At 42.9% G+C, this 22,396-nt stretch overlaps 1 protein-coding gene across 2 annotated transcripts; it reads right to left on the bottom strand.

The window, feature by feature from the left end:
- Positions 1–283: 283 nt before the first annotated feature.
- NDUFA9 (NADH:ubiquinone oxidoreductase subunit A9) lies at positions 284–22,066 on the bottom strand. Of its 2 annotated transcripts, XM_053254458.1 has the most exons (11): positions 21,915–22,066; positions 19,434–19,598; positions 17,442–17,539; positions 17,183–17,274; positions 12,769–12,910; positions 9,163–9,265; positions 6,759–6,826; positions 6,584–6,660; positions 3,269–3,364; positions 1,414–1,480; positions 284–563 (listed from the first exon to the last, which is right to left on the bottom strand). In XM_053254458.1, the coding sequence occupies exons 1-11, from the start codon at positions 21,973–21,975 to the stop codon at positions 390–392; spliced, it is 1,143 nt and encodes a 380-aa protein (XP_053110433.1). In that variant the 5' UTR covers positions 21,976–22,066; the 3' UTR covers positions 284–389. The 2 variants fall into 2 exon arrangements, with proteins under 2 accessions (XP_053110433.1, XP_053110434.1); XM_053254459.1 differs by lacking the exon at positions 3,269–3,364.
- Positions 22,067–22,396: the final 330 nt, after the last annotated feature.

The raw sequence follows: 22,396 nt of genomic DNA, 5'->3' as shown, positions 1-22,396 counted from the left end.
CCACAGGGCTTTGTGGGCACCAGGAGTTGAAATCAACTCAAGAGCACACCTGGAAGTAAAGGCAATCTGATTTCTGAAGAAGTAGTCCTCCACTGATCTGGAGAACATAGCTCAGTGCTTTAAAGATTTCAGAAAACAATGGACTCATGACATGGACTCAGATTCACAAGCAGAGCACAGTTTAACACATTTAACAACCTGCGATAAAGACACAACTCTGGATGATGCAGAAGGATTTCATTCACAACCATACTTCTGAATGAGACAAATGACACCAATAAAATAAAGGTTACATGATTTATAGGAGGATTTAACTGAGCATGTACAGATTATTTTCAAACAAATGAGATCAATACAACTTCAGTGTGAAAAGCCCCAGAAATTAATCGTTACATGTTGGTAACAGGTTTGGCTGGTTGTGCATCCTCAAGCTCAGCTTCCAACCAGCGGAAATTGCGGTGGCGGCGCAGGACTTCAATTGCTTTCTGTTCTACAGTAGTTGGGGTGATACCCAAATCCTCTAAGCCAGGAAGATCGGGGAACTTCATGTCTGTAATGTGGAACTTTAAACAAAGAGAAGAAAAGTGAACAACAGATTATGGTATCATATACAATCTCCCTCCCTCCCTCTCTAAACACACACACACACCTTTACAACTCACAACAATTCAGCCAAGAGGACAATCATTTCTACCAAAAAAAGATTAAACATGAAAGTCCAGAATGCAAAGAACTATTTTAGTCATGCTCAAGGCCCTGGGCAGTATGTGCGTGTGCACACGCACAAATCCCTTCCTATGGCATACCATAGTCTGCTTTTCAAAATCCCCTCAGTTTCTAGAGTAGTTTGCCATTAGGTCTGAAAGGCTGGTGTCTGAATTCCCTTGGGCACAAGGAATTAGTTATGTAGGTCTCTGGATTTTGTCGAAGAGGTCCGAGTTTCACAGGAAGCAGCCCTCAGAATATCTTTCATATTAGACTATAAGACAGGAATTTTGTGTCTCTTTCAGATGTATTCCCAAACTAGAAAATTAGTGTCATTAACAATTGTTGTACTGTAGATACAGGCTGATTTTAGAAGACCAAATAGCATCTTAGTAACTCTGAGAATGGAGGGGGTGGGGGGAGAGACACTGATATACAAGCATTATTGGCTATGTGGCTTCACAAGTCCCTTAATATTAAGCACACTTAGGAGAGTAAAACAGGTGAACTCTATGAACTTACTCCTGAGTGAACATACAGAGGACTGAACGGTTATGGAAGGACATTTCCTCTAGCCAATTGTGATGTGGTTAAATGCAAACACTAGAAATTTTGATAATGTCTGTTCCATGGGAATCTTACTTCACATAAATCATGTGAACAATCAAAAATCATATCAACACAGGTGGCTACAAATTTTGTACCTACCCGGTCCACTTTATCTCTTGTTGTCCATGGCTCAAATGGATTTATCTCAAAGAATCTTGCAGCTAAACTGTAACCAAGAATGGTACAAAAATTAGTCTGGGGGTTATGTGAACAATTGACTGTTCAAATTAGAGTCTGCTCCGGTTTCCTAAATTGGCTCATGAAGTTTTTGAGTTTCTCTCAAATTCCTCTTCTGACTGGGCAGAACAGACTGCTTTGTATTTCACCCCCTCAACCTCGAAACTCAACTGAAATGCATCAAGCAACAAGATGGATATGGGAGAAAGGAGGGGTTAGGGTGAGCAGCATTTGTCAATTCCCTTGATAATTTTCATTCTCTAAAACCCCACTTTTAAATTGGGGGAGGGGAATCTTTTCTCTTTCTGTCTCAAGAACATTTCTCCCAAGCATATTGCTGCCATTTCTAGGGGTTTAGCTAACGTGGTTTAGTAAATATATCCTCTCATCCATAACCATCATCATCTTGAGAGTTAGACCAAAAACACACATCCCATCTTCATGACCTCATGTTCAAATAAATACAGTGGTGCAGAGAGGCTGCTTCTAACTCAACCAGAGTCTTCCCAAGCAGCTGAGCACACTTGTGAGGCTGGTGTGGGGGAGCGATTTTCGATGTTCTCCCTGCCTCTGTAAGTGCTCTTTGCCTTCCAAAAATATACCCCCGAGGTCCATATAGCCCTTGGGGACATATTTTTGGAAAGCAAAACAAAAAACAAAAAAAACAGGGGCAGGGGAGAACAGCAAAAAAATTTCTCCCCTCTCCCATGAGAATACTACGGTTTGGGAAGACGCCAGCTGAGTTAGGAGCAGCCTCTCTGCGTAGGGATGCAGCTCTTTTGCATCCTCAGACTGCTGCTCAGCAAGTATCTCTGTTCAGTATTTCAGTTCTATGTCTGGGGGAAGGAGTGAAGTGCAAGTGCAAATAATCATCTCAACTAGGCCCTGTGAGTTTTCTTCACAAGAAACATAGCATGTGGCTCACTTCTTCATTAACATGGAGAGTTAATTTCTGGACCATTGTACAGGAAAAGCGCAAAGGAGAAATAACTTGCCTAGTGAGCAAGAGGTTGCCGGTTCAAATCCCCGCTGGTATGTTTCCCATACTCTGGGAAACACCTATATCAGGCAGTAGTGATATAGGAAGATGCTCAAAAGTATCATCTCATACTGCACAGGAGATGGCAATGGTAAACCCCTCCTATATTCTACCAAAGAAAACCACAAGGCTCTGTGGGCGCCAGGATTCGACACTGATTCAACGGTGCAACTTTACATTATTTACAGGAAAGAAATGTAATAAAAATACTAGGAAAAAATACTCTCGCAGTTTAAATGACATCAAATGTCATTTTTATTTAGTTAATTGCAAGCTCATCATTCTCCCTGATCGCAATGGAACTTAAAAGCACCAAATCCATAGCTACCGTTATTACAGTTTAAACTCAGTTTTCCCACTGCTGCTTAAGGTGAAAATAACACATTATATAAATTATGTATAGCTTCTCCCAGCCCCATTGTAGTGGGTAATTTCCCCACTACCACCTAAAACAGCTACACTGGCTGCAATCTCTAATGTGAAATTGATCAGATGTGGCCAGAGGAGGAGGAGAGCCATCTTCACTCTAACCTCAGCTGGCTTTTAGCCCGTGGGAGGAAACAGGTGTCTCCCCAACACCAGTGCTAGATCTCTAGCTGGAGATCACAATCTACATGGCTGCTTTAGGGGGACAAGAGAGAAAGCAAACCAACACTGGGGAGGGAAACCACCTGTAATTAACATGATGTATAGTTCGAGTCTAAGAGGTAACCTCAACCAAAAAAATATTAGACTTACTGGTACAAAGGACGGGGCATTGGATATGGAAGAAAAGCTCTGTGGAGCACGGCATAAAGGTATTTTACCATGTCATACAGAAAATATCTGTGAGGGCTGTAAGGAAGAAAAAAGTTTACACATAAACACACTCACAGTATTACCTGGAACACTGAGAAAAGGGGCTGGGAATCCTCCAACACATGTGCATACGAATAGCTTCTAATACTTCATATCTCCCTAGCAAACAGAACTATTAGATCACTTTAGCTTGGACAGCACAGAAGGGAATAGGGATGTGCAAGAACTGGTTCGTAGGCCATGGAAGAGGTATGCAAACCGGTTTGTGCTGGTGCCGGTTTGCAGTTCAATGCTGGCAGGGGGGGGGGATGCACTTACCCCTCCTGCCGCTTTCCCCCCGCCGGTGCTTCGTTTTTTAAAAAGGTTTTCAGGATGGCAGCATTCCTCCCTGCCTCCCCTGCCCCCGTTTTTGGCCGGAAATACCAGAAGCACAGGCTGCGTGTGTACTGCATGTCTGAATTGGGATTCAGAACAAAAATATAAGGTTTTGAATTCAGAGCTTTGAGCTAGCAGCCAGTGTCTTCATGAGGAACCCGCTCCAGATAAATTGTTGTGATGACTTCCCTTCACCTCCAAGAAAATATATGAAAGTTCAAGTGAGTTAGAAAGGAATCAAAGTTGCAGAGCAAGCTGAAAACTGAGGCATCTGTCAAGAAGAGGGAGAGAGATTTTGGCCCACGTGTGATTTAATTGGGGGGGGGGGATCTAACTACATTTCAACTTTTCTCTCTCTCATTCATTAGACTAAGTAGAGGGAGGAGCAACATCTGTACTATTTAGCAACAACTTCATGGCAGCAATTAAAGAAATAAAAATCATTGCTGTTGAAAACAGCAAGAGTGACATGAAAGCAAAAAAAAAAAAAAAGCAACCAGCTCTGAGATTTGTTTACAAAGACAAACGTTCCTTGGATACAACAGAATGCTTAAGTGGCTTGGCTACAACAGTTTGACAGCTCATCCTAGGATGTTTTCACAGACCAAAAACATATTGTTATATGTTTCAGCCCCTATTCATCTTGTCTTCTTCCTATATTTAAGATCTATATTTCAAATACAAGCAAAGTTCCAGGAGACCTGGACAAACATATAGATGGAAAATAGAACTCTTAAGTTTTTTTAAAAATGAATTAAATGTAGTAGTAGTGTTAAAAAGGAGTAGGAAACAATTTGATAAGAGGAAGAAATATCCTAATAACCAGCTAAAAGGTAAACCAGTCAGTGTATATTTTAATCTCCAGAGACAGTGTCAGTTAACTAAGAGTAGCTGTTCTAACGAATTTTTGTTTTGGATAACCATGTTCATCTCCTGTGGTTAAAAACCATGAGAAACTGGTAGCACTATGTAGACTGATTGTCACAATGTTTTAATGATATATTAGGGCATGAGCTTTCATGGACAGCAGTCCATCATCAGACACAAAGCAGGATCTGGCTAAGGCACAGCAGAAAGGCCAATTAAAAGTGTTCTAAAGTTCTTAACAGTAGTAGTATACTAAGTGGAATCTCTGAAAAGAAGCCATAATCCCTACTAGGTCCTTGATCAACAGTATCACTTAAAAAAATGAATCAGCTATTTCCCATTTCATGCATCCACCAGGATTGGTCTTTTTAAGAGCAGTTACTCTGAGGTCTGTAATGATATGTCCCTGTAGACTAAAATGATAACTGACTGGCTTCTTTGTGTTACTGCTCTTTAATATCAGATCTGTGCCATTTAGTCATTGTCTTAATGACAATCTTGTTTGTCCTATATAAATGGCCAAGGGACATTTGGTGTATGATATGCAGTGCACCACACTGGTAGATGCTCAGGTATAGGTGCCATGTATAGTATCATTGGGTCCACAAATATTGTTTCTTTCACTCATTAAAGGGCATAGCTCTAGACTGGTTACATGCTCTTGTGGCTCATTGTAAATAAGATGAGAAAGAGATGTCATTTGCAAGCAGGAGTTTCAGGTTTCATGGTTGTCTATATAACAGTATCTTTCCTAATGTTTCTGTAAGACATGGATCACTTTAAGTAGTGGGATACAAGTACCTTAAAATGTCTAGTTGAGAGTTGTAGATTATCATTAGTGAAATTCTGTTTTGTTTTTCCTACATGCTAAAGTTGTAATTTCCTTCCTATTGATCTGCCCTTCAAAATTTGGCTCTCAACAGTGCTAGATTGTATTTTCAACGGTGCTAGATTGTTTCAGGTTGCTTAAGCTTTCACTAATTTAAACTTACAATACTAGCACTGTTATTATCCTAACATTACTTAATGTGATCAATGTCTTTAAAAAGTCACAGGAGTGGAGAAAAGCTTAGAATAAGTCAGGATCTATTGTGAGATCCAAAACTGGGAATCCTGACTTGTGCTAGCCAGACTTTCCAAATAAACCAGGACTATATCAAAGAGATTAGGAATGTTTTGCAATTCAATCCTCAAGTCAACTAGACCACAGTCAACTTACTAAAGTTATGCATAATGGTTGACAGGTCTGCTTGGGATTTAAAAAAAAATAGTTTGAGGACCTTTACCCAACAAAACTGTAACACACATTTTCTTCCCATCTACCCAAGCAAACTAACACAATGCAGGTAGTCCCAGTGGGTATAATTCTTTTTTTTTTTTTTTAACTTTATTAAAACAAAACAACAACGCTAAACAATATTGATCCAAACACAAACAGCAAAGCATGACTCAACAAACCACATTTCAGCAATCCATCCACATTCTAATATTGCCTGTGCCATGAAAACAACCATAATTTTCCTGATTAATCTGCCCAAATTACATAACAGAATTATTTGTAGTCTTCTTTGCACGGGACCGAATAATATGGGTTAGCTTTTCAGAGATCGCAACATGCCATAAATTCTTGTACCAGATATTTGTTGACCAGGTTTGATTTTGCCAATGTTTGGCTATAGCTAACCTGGTAGAAGTTACCATAAACACAATTAATTTTTTGGATGTCACATCTGTTCTGACCCCAGCAAATACATTTACTAATGCCAGCTGGGGGCAGAATTCTATTTTGGGTAGGGGGTCTATAAACTGTGAGAAAATCATTTATCTGACCATATTTTAATTGCCTTAGGAAATTGCAGTCTATGCCCAATATAGACAGATATTTGTAGCAAGCACATGAGATTACGATGAACTGAACTTTTGCTTTTTAGAAATACATCAGACAGAAAGGAGATACATGCACACTATAGTTATTTAAGATGAAAGCAATTTTTAAAAAAACCCAAAACTTACCCTGTCAGTGCATATGTTTTTCCTTTAGAATCAGGGTCCTTAATAGCATTAATTATTGCCTTGGCAACATCAACTACCTATGAGATAATATTTAAGAATAAAGAGAGTGAGTGTTTTTTGGGTGGGGTTTTTCGGGGTTTTTTCCGTGTGCGCTATATTTTTAAACAATACCTACATAGATAGGCTGCTTCACAGTTTTCTTGCCAAAGGCAATCAGTGGAATCCCAACAAACCAACGTGTGTCTGGATCAAGAAAGATAAATTACTGCAGAATATGTGCAGATATCACAGATCCACAAATACCATCATTGTTAATTCAAAGCAAAGATGGTAAAATGCACTTTAATGAAGCTGATCCTCAAACCACATAAAAAACAAACATAAACTGCATCCCCATCTCCACCTCAGCTGCACATAGCATTGATCAGCTGCATCTTTCCAAAGACTAACAGAGACCAAACTATGAAGTCCCCAATTCAAATCTTGCTTCCGCTATGAACTGCTTGATGGCCTTAGACAAGCCACTCTCTTAGCCTCAGTACACACATGTGTAATATGTGGGTCTTGGGGAAGAGAGGTTAATGTGTGGATTACGGCTGCTAAAGATTCAGTTGCTAAGGGGACAAGGCTACACACTGGACAGGTTGCTTGGAGAGAAATAGTAGTTAGGTTTGGGCAGTTGGGAATTACAGCTGAAAAGCAGCTAATTATGAGTTGACAGGGAAAGGTGCTAGCTAAGAGGACAGGCTAAAGGAAAAGAAACTAGGAAAGTAAATGAAAGAGAACTGTTGTCAGGTAGGAAGCAAAAAGGAAGAAGAAAACAGAGGAAGTCTCTTAAATGCTACCAAGTAGTTTGCCGTGAGAGACAGCCACGTAAGAGTGCCTGAGCCTGCATCAAAGATACATAATAATATACAATACAAATTAACTATTTCAAGTTACTTGAAATGTTAGGAGTCCATGCCTACATTATCAGTAGGGGTGGGGGGATGGTTTTGGTGAGGGAATTAATTAAATTCAGAGTTATAGCCACTGAAAAGAGAACAGTAAGTTATTTAGACTAGACATATAAATAACTATATGTTAATTTTGGAACTAAAAGAAAACTTTTTGGGGGGTGGGGGGAAGGCTCTTTAAGTTCTTAAGACCCCTTGACTGGGTTCTTCTTCATGCCTAATAGCTTACCCAGCTATTGAGCCAGACTAGTAAAGGGAAGAAGCATTTAAATAAAAAGTTAAAATGACCAACTGGCATAACTGCAGGTTGCGTGGAACTTCCATTATTCCCAATGGAAGTCCCACACCATATGCGATTGCCCAAGCAGCAGCAATCCCCATACCGCCTTCTTGTGCAGCTGTGCAGCTGCGTGTTTTTGACTCCTGCAGCCATGACACTGTATTTTGTACACAGTGGCTCCCATACCGCAATGCAAACTGCCAATCCATGTGAGAGGCATGCTTGCTGCTTCCGAGATATTCTCCAGCCCTCCTGTGCTGCTTCTGAGGTGGAGCTACTCCATAGCTACTAAGCACTTGCGCTGTGAGAATAGCATCTCACAGTGGAGAGGAGAGCTGGTCTTGTGGTAGCAAGCATGACTTGTCCCCTTAATTAAGCAGGGTCCACCCTGGTTGCATTTGCATGAGACACTACATGTGAACACCTAAGATATTCCCCTCAGGGGATGGAGCTGCTCTGAGAAGAGCAGAAGGTTCCAAGTTCCCTCCCTGGCACCTCCAAAATAGGGCTGAGAAAGATTCCTGCTTGCAACCTTGGAGAAGCCGCTGCCAGTCTGTGTAGATAATAATGATCTAGATAAACCAATGGTCTCACTCAGTATATGGCAGCTTCCTATGTTCCTAGCACCCCAAGTATGATGACACAGTTCTTAGTAGCCATGGAGCAGCCCGGCTTTTGGAAAGTGTGGGTGGCTGGAGAGTGGCTTGGAAGCACACCTCTTGCTTACTGGCTCACTACACAGTATGTGGGCCTGTATTTTAATTTTTTTGAGATGCCTTGGAATTTTATATAAGATTTATTTATTTATTATCAATAGAATAAATAAATGAAAAGCAAGGTGAGAAAAAATGGAATTCTGCTATTGTTTGCTATTGACAGGGTGGCCAGAACCTCAGGGGTATACTCGTGAGTCAAATGGGCCGAAAGCCAAATCTGGTGACAGAGTTTGACACTGTAGAATCCTGAATGTTTATTATGCACAGTTTTGGGAGTCCCAAAATGCAAAAAACAATGTGTGTACCACAGAGTTTGCTATTAGGAAAACTGGTTTGTTAGCCATGATGCAGTGTATCTTAAATATAAAATCCCTCAAACTGAAATGGACTATCATTCAATAACAATTCTCTCCTAGCACCTGCCAAGAACCATTTTCAGATATGTAAGAAGATCTCAGAAAGATTATTGCTATAGAAAGCTTTAAACAAAAGACTGAAAACAGGTTTCTGTGGCAATTCTATAACATGAAATAGAGGATAATTTCTAGACATATGCCAAATGAAAAGATGTTTCTCTACTATCTTCACCTTAATAAACAGATTTCATGTTTCAATGAGGGTGCATACTTGCATAATGGTTGAAAAATCTGTCTTCTCTTCCAAAAATTTCAGAAGGCTTCATTATGATGGCATCTGGAAATTCCTCTCTCACAGCCTTCTCTCCAATGGCCTGTTAGCAAGTCATCAGAAGGAGACTGATATACCAATGTAGGATTACACAGTATTTAATAAATTGATGAAATTTGAGTGTTACCCTTTGAAAACACAAAGAAGTTGCTTACACCCTGGCTTTTTAATTACTGAAATTAAATTATAACAGTGTTTCCTCCCACAGGACGGAACACATGTGTAGCACCATGAAATGTGTTAGCTAGGAAACATGGGATGATGTGTTCCACAACGTAACACAGGCAGTTCCATGCCGTCCGCACTGTCGCAGGTTTCTACGGAATTGCAGATTGCAGGCATGCTACTTTAAGCGTCTGCACTCTTGTGCAAAACACCAGTGGTTCCTTAGGAATCCACAGTAGTGCAGGGTGGCTCAAAAGCACCCACGTTATGCTGTGGAACTTGTGAGCCACTATAATTAAAGATAAGAAGATGCCAACAAAGCAAAGGCAACACATAACAAGGTCACTACAATGTATTTAAGCACTGAATCTAGAGAACATGAAGGCCATCAATGCTATGCCGTCACTGTATTTTTCTAAAGCCTCTCTTGCAATCAGTAAGTCTACACCAGTTTAATCTGAGTCATGTAGGTTTGTTTTTTGTTTTAAGTTGAATTTTAATTAACATTTTCAAAAAGCAATGTTCATACATACAGCAAGTCTATATGAAAGTTATAGGCACTTTAAGGAAGAACAAAATATTCACCATATGCTCTGCTGCCTAAGAAACTGGAAGTGATCATGCCCTCCCTTCCTTTTGTTCTCCATCACTCCCTTTCACTCCCTTCCTGGACCAAAAACAAAACAAAAACAAAACCCAACCCCACATTTGAAAACCTGAATCATAGCAGCAAGCTTTGGTACATAAACATACAGTGAGGGAAATAAGTATTTGATCCCCTGCTGATTTTGTCCGTTTGCCCTCTGACACAGAAATGACCAGGCTATAATTTGAATGGTAGGTTTATTGTAGCTGTGAGAGACAGAATAACAAACAAACCCTCAAAAGCCCAGTGCCCAAAAGTCAGCCATGGATTTGTATTGTAGTGAGGGAAATAAGTATTCAATCCCCTATCAACCAGCAAGATTTCAGGCTCCCAGGTGTCTTTTCACTATATGCAGGTAACGAGATGAGATGAGGAACACCCTCTGTAAGGGAGTGCTCCTAATCCCAGCTTGTTACAGTACCTGTATAAAAGACACCTGTCCATAGAAGCAAGCAATCACTCAGCTTCCAAACTCACCACCATGCCCAAGACCAAAGAGCTGTCGAAGGATGTCAGGGACAAGGTTGTAGACCTGCACAAGGCTGGACTGGGCTACAAGACTATCGCCAAGCAGCTTGGTAAGAAGGTGACTACAGTTGGCACGATAACTCGCAAATGGAAGAAACACAAAATAACTGTCAATCTCCCTCGGTCTGGGGCTCCATGCAAGATCTCACCTCGTGGAGTTGCAATGATCATGAGAACGGTGACAAAGCAGCCCAGAACTACACGGGGGGAACTTGTCAATGATCTCAGGGCAGCTGGAACCATAGTCACCAAGAAAACAATTGGTAACACACTACGTCGTGAAGGACTGAAATCTTGCAGTGCGCGCAAGGTCCCCCTGCTCAAGGCAGCACATGTACAGGCCCGTCTGCAGTTTGCCAATGCACATCTGAATGATCCAGAGGAGAACTGGGCGAAAGTGTTGTGGTCAGATGAGACCAAAATCGAGCTCTTTGGCATCAACTCAACTCGCTGTATGTGGAGGAGGAGGAATGCTGCCTATGAGCCCAAGAACACCATCCCCACCGTCAGACATGGAGATGGACACATTATGCTTTGGGGGTGTTTTTCTGCTAAGGGGACAGGACACCTTCACCGCATCGAAGGGACGATGGACGGGACCATGTACCGTCAGATCTTGGGTGAGCACCTCCTTCCCTCAGCCAGGGCATTGAGAATGGGTCGTGGATGGGTATTCCAGCATGACAATGACCCCAAACACACAGCCAAGGCAACAAAGGAGTGGCTCAAGAAGAAGCACATGAAGGTCCTGGAGTGACCCAGCCAGTCTCCAGACCTTAATCCCATAGAAAATCTGTGGAGGGAGCTAAAGGTTCGGGTTGCCAAACATCAGCCTCGAAACCTTTCTGACTTGGAGAGGATCTGCAAAGAGGAGTGGGACAACATCCCTCCTGGGTTGTGTGCAAACCTGGTGGCCAACTACAAGAACCGTCTGACCTCTGTGATTGCCAACAAGGGTTTTGCCACCAAGTACTAAGACATCTTTTGTGAAGGGATCGAATACTTATTTCCCTCACTACAACACAAATCCATCGCTGACTTTTGGGCACTGGGCTTTTGAGGGTTTGTTTGTTGTTGTTCTGTCTCTCACAGCTACAATAAACCTACCATTCCAATTATAGCCTGGTCATTTCTGTGTCAGAGGGCAAACGGACAAAATCAGCAGGGGATCAAATATTTATTTCCCTCACTGTAGCTTGCTTAAATATACCTAACTGTAAAAATTATTTCAGTTGTAGAATTTGGGCTTCCTGTTAAGACAGACAGACTTGCATATGTGCCTGAACAATAAGTGTAATTAAGCTCCTATTAAAGATTTTCCTCTGGTACACAGATGATCAGAACTCAGGATGAGGACATGAGCTGGGAGTGGAGACAAAAGCAAAGACGACGGCAGAGCCAACAGCAAGAATCAGCCCGTGAGGTGCACACACCCAGGGAAATCCTTAAGGGAAGGCTGAGCACGCTCAGGACAGCTCCATAAAGCCAGCACTGCTCGGAGGATTCTCTTGCATTGATCACCAATACATGAACACACACACACACACACACACACACACACTCCATGTGTAGGAATGTTGCATACTCAAGTCAGTGGGTAAGTAGCATTCCTTCCCAGTGAAGACACTTTTAACTTCAACTAGTTTATAATAAAAGATTTGTGAGAACCACGAGAATCAGTCCCTAACTGAATTCAAGGTTACAAGAAATCAGGATAATATTCCTTCATAATGAGGAAATAGTCTCTTCCGGCCATTTCCAGCTGAAGTGAAATACGCTACTTCCGGCCACTTCCAGCTGAAGAGCGAACGGGGCGGCAGGGAAGTACGCTGCCGCCCCATATGACTTGAGGAAAACCGGGCACCGGTGGGGGGAAAGTGGAGGAAGGGGCAAGTGCACCCTCCCCCACCCTTAAAGTGCAACCCCCACCACCACCATCGAGCCACCTGGTGTGGTTCCGTGCACATCCCTAACTCTATTATGTGAGGTTTCCCTTAGGAAAGGAGAAGCTTGTTTGGTATTCCTTGGGATACTGAGGGATCTACAGCCCATTAAAATAAGCCAAGTATTTTCTGTTCATACAGACTCAAAGAAAATGAAAGATAAAAGGACAGAGGGTTATAATGCTGTCCCTATTCCCTGAAGCTTTAATTGCAAAGTAGAAACATTCAAAAACCAATGTAGTAACACAGTAATCAAATACTTACTTTATTCCTAAGGTATTTTGAAGGACTTTTCATATCTGCATTCAAGTGAGAAATGTGGATTAATTTTTCTACTCCAGCTTCCTTTGAGAGCTTGGCTATCTCCCTGGGAATATTAACAAAGGTGTCTTCATACTTGAAGTTACTGAAACAAGAGACAAATATTAATAATATCCATGTGCTTTAAATCACTCCTAAATAACTAACATCATAGTGGCTTAGAGTGTGAGCCTGGAGGTCTATCCAGTATTTTATGGACTGATCCAGGGCTTCTTAACCTTGGGCCCCCAGAGGTTGTTGGACTACAACTCCCATCATCCTCAGCCACAAATCATATGTCTGGGGATTATGAGAGTTGTAGTCCAACAACATCCAGGGGCCCAAGGTTAAGAAACCCTGTACTGATTTATAGGCCACCCCCGGCAGTGGACAACAGTGGAAAAAAACCCCAAAACAATGGCCGATATCCTAACACTGTGCGCATGCTTCTCACAACAGTACGAACACAGAGCTTGCCCCCATGCTTCTGAAGTGCAGGCACTCTTGTACAAGAGTGTAACTATTTTATGTGCTTTCCCCGCACTCCAGAAGCACTCTGTTACAGGACATGTTTCCATAAAATAGGCTTACACCATATGGGTTTCATTTTCTGCAATCTGCATGTGCTTTTCACACTATACTACCAAAAAGAGTACAAGGAGGGGTGGGAGCAAGAAGAAGGGCAAAATAAGCACTGAATGGTGAGGAGAAATCCTGTTAGAGATCTGCGAAGGGCCATACTAAGACATTTATAGACACTCAAGGCACTTGAGATGAGTTTGTGCAAGAGAAATGCTAACGGCTGTCTAAGATCTGTGCCTAGAAAATGAGCCTTTAAACACTACCAACCACAACCCATGGACATGCCTCAAACAAGAGGTCTTTCATGAGAGCAGCAAAGGGCGGACTTTTTTTTTTTTTTTTAAATGCTTCCACACTAGTTTTCCATGCCATCTCATTCACAGTCCAAACACTTCTGTAGGCTTGCACAGGCTCCCATGATCTGTTGTACTGTGATCCCACTCTCTGGACAGCCACTGACCATGGACCTTGCAGGATTTTCACAGTGCCACTTGCCAAGCATCACAAAGTTTGTAGTAAGCATCTGGCCAGAGAGTCAGATCACAGTGTGACAGAGAACAGGTGCCTACAGAAACATTTGGACTGAGAGCAAGGTTGCATGAGAAACTAGTGCAGAAGTTTTTAAAAACCTGCACTTTAGAGCTGCCTGGAAAGGCCCAAGGTTGTTTTTTGTTTTTGTAGCACAAGGTATTCTATTTTTACTGTCTAGAGAGCATGAAAGCTTAGAATAAGTGATGCTTTTAAATAGCTTTAATTTTCATGTTTGGATTGCTAACTGGTTGAAAGACAGGAAACAGAGGGTAGGTATAAATGGAGAGTTTTCACAATGAAGGGAAGTAAGAAGTGGGGTCCCTCAGGGATCTGTACTGGGACCGGTGCTTTTTAATTTATTCATAAGTGATCTAGAAGCAGGGGTAAGCAGCGATGTGGCCAAATTTGCAGATGATACCAAACTCTTTCGGGTAGTGAAATCCAAAACGGATTGTGAGCAGCTCCAAAAGGATCTCTCCATACTGGGGGAGTGGGCGACAAAATGGCAAATGTGGTTCAATGTTAGCAAGTGTAAAGTGATGCACATTGGGATGAAAAACCCCAACTTCAAGTATATGCTGATGGGATCCGAGCTGTCAGTGACGGACCAGGAGAGGGATCTTGGGGTTGTGGTGGACAGCTCGTTGAAAGTGTCTATTCAATGTGCGGCAGCTGTGAAAAAGGCAAATTCCATGCTAGGGATCATTAGAAAGGGGAATGAAAATAAAATGGCTAACATTATAATGCCCTTATACAAAACTATGGTGCGACCACACTTGGAGTACTGCGTACAATTCTGGTCACCACATCTTAAAAAGGACATTGTTGAACTGGAGAAGGCACAGAAGAGGGCAACCAAGATGATCAGGGGCCTAGAGCACCTTTCTTATGAGGCAAGACTACAACACCTGGGGCTTTTTAGTTTAGAAAAAAGACGACTGAGGGGAGACATGATAGAGGTCTATAAAATCATGCATGGTGTGGAGAAAGTGGAGAGAAATTCTTTTCCCACTCACACAGCACTAGAACCAGGGGTCACTCCATGAAATTGATTGCCAGGAGGTTGCTAGGACCAACAAATGGAAGTACTTTTTCACACAACGCATGATCCACTTGTGGAACTCTCTGCCACAGGATGTGGTGACAGCCAACAACCTGGATGGCTTTAAGAGGGGTTTGGATGACTTCATGGAGGAGAGGTCTATCAATGGCTACTAGTTGGAGGGCTGTGGGCCACCTCTAGCCTCAAGGGCAGGGTGCCTCTGAGTACCAGTTGCAGGGGAGTAATGGCAGGAGAGAGGGCATGCCCTCAACTCCTGTCTGTGTCTTCCAGCGGCATCTGGTGGGCCACTGTGCGAAACAGGATATTGGACTAGATGGGCCTTGGCCCTGATCCAGCAGGGCTCTTCATTCATATTCATATATATATATATATATATACACACACACACACACACACACACACACACACACACACATATACTTTTGATATAATCTTGTACTCGGTACAATTTTATCTTTTCAAAAGGATAATCCAACTTGTGCAGATTTTGATTTCTGCAACCCAAACGTGCCTGTCACACAACACTGCCAATAGGAGGAAGGAAATCTTTTCTTGGTGGTAACTGTTTTTTAGCACTGCAGGTTTACTAGGAGCTGGACCTTTGCTAACAGTTAAATTAGAGAAGAAAATATCAGAGGCACCACCCAGCAACACTGGACACCATAAGCAGGTACTGCAGTTTATATGAACAGAAGCATTTAGTTAGAATATCTTTGTTTGGTTTCTTCTCCTGGTGGCAGTGAAACTGCCATTCTTCATTTAGGTAGTGAGGGAAAAGGACTAGGAATAAGAAAAGCCTCCTACTGAAATCTAGTAACCTTTCAGTTACTCAGCCTGTCTAGACTTTCCCTTACCAGGCAGAAGTAGGTGCATATAATTCATTTTATTACAGACAGCATTATCTAGAAACAATACAAAGATCAACAGCACCTGTTTACCAGAGGTGACAGTACAATGAATATACATTCACCTACAGACTGCTTCCAACTCTCTAGCCTAAAGGACTGCAGGATTAAGTGCTGTCAGTGAATCTGGATACACCACGTAGAGATGTGCAGAATATTCTGCAGTCAGAACGTTCCGTCTCAAAATGGCCCATTTCGAGCTCGAAACAGAACACCCTTTTAAAAAGGCACCCGTTTCAAGCTATGAAATGGAACGACCCATTCTGAGGCAGAACATTCCAACCCAAGCACCATTTTGGAATCCAAACTGGAATGGGTCGGATCGCAAGATGTGTTTCGTGCAGACCCCCAGTAATTCAATGGTATCAGAGTTTCCCACCATCACACACACAGAGAAGGTATTCTCACGATCAGTAGAAAGCAGGCTCAGGGACCTTAGCCCGCTTTACACGGATCGTGGGAATCACGATACCATTTGGGAATCCCCAAAGCGGGTAACCCGCTCAAATAACCCTCCCCTTAAATGGGGTTAGCGGAGCGAGCGCTCCACTAACTCCTTTTTCTTGATCATGTATTGCCGCGCCACAGCTCCATGCAGTGGCAACACATGAGGATACCCCTGGCCAGGAGGCTGCAAGCAGCCTCCCGGGCTCAGGGGTCTTTCCAGGATGCCCCACGCACTTGCTCAGGGCATCCTGGAACTTCCAGAGGCCATGCAGCCCCCGATCCCCACAGCCCCCTCCGGGTCCATGATGGTGCCAGCAGTTGTGTAGGCAGCCGATCCGGCCGCCCAGGGCTCCATAGGCGATTGTCTGCGGGGAGAGTGGGCTAACCCCACTCTCCCCGCAGACCTCATTTCGGCGAGTCTCACTGATCATGAGACTCACCTCAGTAAGTGGCACAATAACTGGACAAAGTTTGCCACATGAAACCCATCCAAATCATTTTAACAGCATTTCACTCATCATTCTAAAAAGGGAAAAAATATTTCAAAGCGAGTTGTTTTCAATTTTTTCAAAAACTCTTACCTGGGGGTGGGGGGTGGTGGCGAGCTTTGAGGAGAAAATCTATTTCCCAATTTCCCCCTCCACAACATTCCTTAGGAGTAAGTTACAAAATTCTACAGAGTGTATAAACTGTACTTATCCTTGAAATAACTAGTCTATCAAAGTGCTCGAGACCACATTTAATCCCAGCAACAAAGAACTTCATTTCAATTTTTTTCCCTTTCTAAATGAGAATATTAAGATGACAATATGGTTCTCAATCTATCCAAAGGACAGATAACAGAAGTTACCTTGTTTCCCATTCCTTCCCAACAAGATTGATGACTACATTGCTATGTTCAAGAGCTCTTCGGGTAGAATCTTTGTCACGTGAGTCCCATTCCTGGTAATCATGGCACAAATGATAAAATACATGAAATAATGTCCAAAAACTTTCCCTTCAAATGTTATTTATGGTCATTGTCAATTTTGATACTTAGAATATTATTAGTGATCTCCTCCTATTATAAATCAAATTGGAACATCACTGGGTAGATTCAGAAAGCCTACCATAAAAATGAGCTGTCCTAGGTCACCCATGGGCCGAAGGTACATTATGTCATACTGCTCACAGCGATATGGGATGATGACCTGAGAGCCAATACGCCCTAAAATGTCCATAAAGGGTTTTTAAAAAATAAATAAATTTGTAATTAATATATCAAGAAAAAAGAATAAAGAAAAAAGAAGTGTACACAAATGTAGTACATAACATCTCATACATGTTTCAATCCAGGAGTCAACTCTCTATCGTATCAACATCTTATCCTAACCAATCACCGTTCAGTTAGAACTTTCAACCTGTTGGAAGTTAAAGGACTTTGCGCTGTCTCTTGTCTCAGACAGTGGAGGACAGACTAGTAAGTCAGAGGGCTAGAGGGTCAAGACATTGGTCATCCCTTTTCTACTGCTCTGACACTATCCCTTTGGATATGTAGATTGCTAATCTCAGGGATTAACTTCCTTCCTCTCTCTCTTCCCTACCTGCCCTTCTACCTTGCAACATGGCAAGCCTCTCTCCCTGCACCATGTGTGCAGAGAAGATGCAGAGATCCTAACTCCTCACTTTCCTATCTAGAATGGAGTTCCTTAATAAATGCCTTATATATTGATTTGAAACTATGAATTGGCTCCAAGTTACTATACTCTCAGCATACACGCATGCCTAACTAAATCTGCTGTGTTGTGCCTCTGTGCACTCTGCTATAATGAGAAAGGGATTCTCTCACCACAGAGAATTTCCAACACAACCACCAATTTAAAATGTCTAAACGAAACACCCAACTGAATAATTAAATATCAAAGTTAAGCAATGCTGAAATTATAAAGGAGTCACTAATGGATTCAATAGCAGAGAAAATCCAAATCTTGGATGAGGTATCCGACTATGTGACAAACTGTAATGTATAAAAGGTTCCCAAGTAAAGCTAAATTAATCTTCTGCTTTATTTTGAATATATGAAGTAATTCTAGCCATTGAGGCGTATTCCCAAAGTTTAAGATGCCACTCCTCTAGCATTGGTAATGAGTGAGTTTTCCAATAAGAAGCATAAAGCATTCTAACAGCAGTTATCATATATCAAGACAGCTCCATATATTCTGCAGGTATATGAGGCTTGGTACTTGATTTTTAACATTAAAATCTCTGGTAAAAAAGGAAAATCTATTTTTAACACTTGTTGCATCTCACGGTGAATTAATTTCCAAAGTTTCTGAGCTTTAGTACATGACACTTCCAGCAATTTCTGGGATAGTTATTGTCCATCCTTGAAATCATCATTGGCGAAAATACATTTATTACCAATTTTCTCTTAAAGAGCTGTTCGCTATAAATTTAATTTTCATTTTCCATTGATATTCCCATTGTTGCATTTCAATTGTTTTATTCATATTCTGCATCCATTTAATCATACAGTCTTTAACTTGTTCTGATTCTGAATCATCCTTTACTAACAGCTTGTATGTAAGACCCAATAAGTGCTTGGCATTTTTAGTTATTAATATTTCAAATTCTGTCAAATCTCTGAGAATACCACCTTGCTTTTGTATTTCCTTCTGTACTATGCTGTTTATTTGTGAATACTGAATATATTTTAAAAACCATAAAGGGTTTTTTGTTTTTTTAAGGAGAACACTGCACAGGATCAAGACATAGAGGTTATCTTTTTGGATCTCACAAGAGCAACCAACACACACCAAACATCTGGTCATATCAATCTGATGTAACAATACAATAATCAATTATTCAAACGAGGCTTTCAAAGTGGCACTCACAAAGGCCACACTCCAGATACTACATTACCAGGGAAATTTGGGGTTTGGTTTTGTATGGTCCCCTCAACAAGAATCTGAATCACGGATTCCAGGTATTAAGGAAAGGGAGGAGAAAGCTTTGTAAAGTCATTTAAAATTGTTTTACATCTTTTTAAAAAGCACAAATGTTCCGAGTTATTATCTTGTTAAATATCCAGACATCAAAATCTTATTTTTGGTGAACATTACCCAGATGATTGACAACATATCGACCCAGGAATCCTGAGGCCCCAAAGACAGTGGCCACAATACCACTGACAGAAGAGCGCCCGCTTCTTCCATGAGGAATCACAGAGTAATGAACTTGACGATGTTGCTGGAGAACAGGCGATGCTAATGCACAAACCCCATAACCTAAAACACAAGAAAATTGTGAATACATGTAAATGAAGTGTTATGACATATTTAACCAAAGTACATTTTAGCTATTCTATTTCTATACCAGCATTCTGTTCAAACTATACAATCCACAAACAATGCACTGTTTGTACATTTGTATAGTTCATTTTAACTGAGATGTACCCAGCCAAGACTGGTGGATGAAACAAGATTCCTTGAACTTTTCTTAAAGATATGATATTCAATTGCTTTTGAAAACACATTTTTCTTTTCCAAAAGAGAAGCAGCCTTCTTACATAAACATGCACATTTCTGAGGACTTGATATAGAAGAGCAACTCTCTTAACAAGGAAATTTTGATTTCCCAATTGCATAAGTCTTCCCTTAAAGGTTAATAAAAGGTCATAATAGGACTGATATTACTTTAATCCCCCGCTAGTAAGGCAGAGAGAAGAAAAGCCAGAGGAAAATAGGGGTGAGTCCGAACCGGTCCGGCGGCCATTCTAAGGAATGGCCGAACTGCCGGACCGGTTCGGCCCTTGCTGGTTCGGGTCCGGGTGGGGGGTATAACTTTAAGGGCGGGAGGGCTTTCTTACCCCTCCCGCCTCTTCACTCCCTCCAGCGCCCGTATTTAACTGAATAACGGGGCGCTGGAAACCAGCCCCCCCCCGCCGCCACCGCCCCCCCTGAGCAGATTCACATACAAAAGTGCCCATGCCCCTGCCGCCGTCGCCAGCCAGCCAGCCCTCCCTCCCTCCCTCCCAGCTGCCCGCCCACCCGCCCAAGTCCTTACCCAAAGCTGCAGGAGAAAACGAGAGGAGCTCCCGGGCAGAGCTCCTCTCGTTAGAAAGGCCTGCTGCAGAATGAAGGTGCTTTGCGCGCGCATGCGCGCGCCGCAAAGGACACCAGAGACCCGGTCTACCCGCCGGGAAAAGGCCGGATAGACCGGGCCTACGGCGATCGGAGGCCCGGTCTACCCGGCCTTTTCCCGGCGGGTAGACCGGGCCTACGGCGTCCTTTGCGGTGCGCGCATGCGCGCGCGTGCAAAGCGCCTTCATTCTGCAGCAGGCCTTTCTAACGAGAGGAGCTCTGTCCGGGAGCTCCTCTCGTTTTCTCCTGCAGCTTTGGGTAAGGACTCGGGCGGGCGGGCGGGCGGGCAGCTGGGAGGGAGGGAGGGAGGGCTGGCTGGCGACGGCGGCAGGGGCATGGGCACTTTTGTATGTGAATCTGCTCAGGGGGGGCGGCGGCGGGGGGCGGGGGCGGCTGGTTTCCAGCGCCCCGCTATTCAGTTAAATACGGGCGCTGGAGGGGGTGAAGAGGCGGGAGGGGTAAGAAAGCCCTCCTGCCCTAAAAGAAAGGGCCCCCCTTCGGTGCCGGTCCGGACTGGTCCGGACCGTGCACATCTCTAGAGGAAAAGACTTTAGACTGAAGAATTTGAGCCCCGATTTCCCCAATCTACAAAAACACCACATTGGCTTTCCCCCATTAAGACACACAATCGCCATAATAAAAATTACTGAGCCAATTAAATCAGGCAATCAGTAAATTACGGAATTCATTAGCAGCGGATGCAATGATGGTCACTAGTTTAGATGGTTATAAAAAAACCAGACCAATTCATAGCACAGGGATAATCAATTATTATTTGTCATAATTACCAGAAATGGGAAGAAATATCAATGTTTATCTAAACCTATTAGTTTAGTTCCACCTCTTAACAATAAACGCTGGGGTCAAAACACCTATTTCTATCACACACACACACACACCCCTTGTTAGCTCCCCTGAGTAACCAGCATGTCACTTCCATAAACAGAGAATGGGGCTAACTGGAACTCTGGTCTGATCCATGGGGTGTGTGTGTCGTAAATGGAATTAAGACACTGGACAGATTAATTCTTCAAACTCCAAGGGTCAAGTTGCATATACGGTGCATGTTCGTCTCAGCCAAACTGAGTTAACTCTCTGTAAGAGGGTTAGTGTGCTCTGCAATATTGCGGATGGTCGGCTAAGCGTGAGCACTCCTAGATGCAAAGCACTGAAGGGCTCCTGTATCTTGCACAGCTGTGCAGAAGTGGAAACTACAGCAAATGCAGCTTTCCTCTCCGGCTATGACAAGCTGCCCCTGCCACGATTGCCCCCTTCTCCACCAAGACGGAAGGCACAACAGCCTTCATCTCAAGCCCTCCTCTGCAATCAGGCTGGCTTGCTGAGGTTTGGAGAAGAGGGGCTTCCCTGCTTGCAGCCTCTTTCGCAAGGACCTTGGCAGCAGGAGGCGAAAGGGAGAAGCTGACCTCCAGGAAAGGTCAGCGTCCCACCACTGACACTTACTTGCCCTTGGCGACAGAAGGAGCCTGCAGGGAACACGGTAATACCGAGCCGAGGCCGCCATTTCCCCCTGATGACAACAGCCACCAGCACCGCCTACCAGGCAGCTACGGGAACCTTAAGAGGGCAAAAAGGCTCCAGGAAAAGGAGACACTGCCGAGCCGAAAAGTAAACTCCTCAGTACGCATGCGTCAGAAAGCAATAGGCAGAAGGAACGGGGGCGCGTTGCTTTGCCGTTGTCTTTTTTTTTTTTCCCCTCTCTCTTCTCCTCAGGAGATATATCAAAAGACCAGAGTCAATGGTTCTGTACAGAACTTCCGGTTTTTCATTAAGAAGCCACTTTTAAATCACCGCCGTGGTGGGTCCCATATAGTACCATGCGTGGAGAAATTCCTGGTTTTAAGCGTAGGTGTGACTGAGCAGCCGCGTGTTCCTTCCCCTTCTTGAAGCGGAAAGAACAGAACAGTACTGCTTATTCTCACTCG

This window comes from Hemicordylus capensis, chromosome 5 (genome assembly GCF_027244095.1).
Source record: "Hemicordylus capensis ecotype Gifberg chromosome 5, rHemCap1.1.pri, whole genome shotgun sequence".
NCBI lineage: Eukaryota > Metazoa > Chordata > Lepidosauria > Squamata > Cordylidae > Hemicordylus > Hemicordylus capensis.
Note: the sequence above shows the minus strand (reverse complement) of the source record. Positions and strands in the feature narration are given on the sequence as shown.

Coding starts and splice junctions, on each gene's coding strand:
- NDUFA9 (XM_053254458.1), bottom strand. CDS start 21,975: ATGGCGGCCTCGGCTCGGTATTACCGTGTTCCCTGCAGGCTCCTTCTG. Junction 17,275..17,441: donor TAGGACAGCTCATTTTTATG/GTAGGCTTTCTG, acceptor CATGATTACCAG/GAATGGGACTCACGTGACAA. Junction 564..1,413: donor CAAGAGATAAAGTGGACCGG/GTAGGTACAAAA, acceptor CTTTGTTTAAAG/TTCCACATTACAGACATGAA.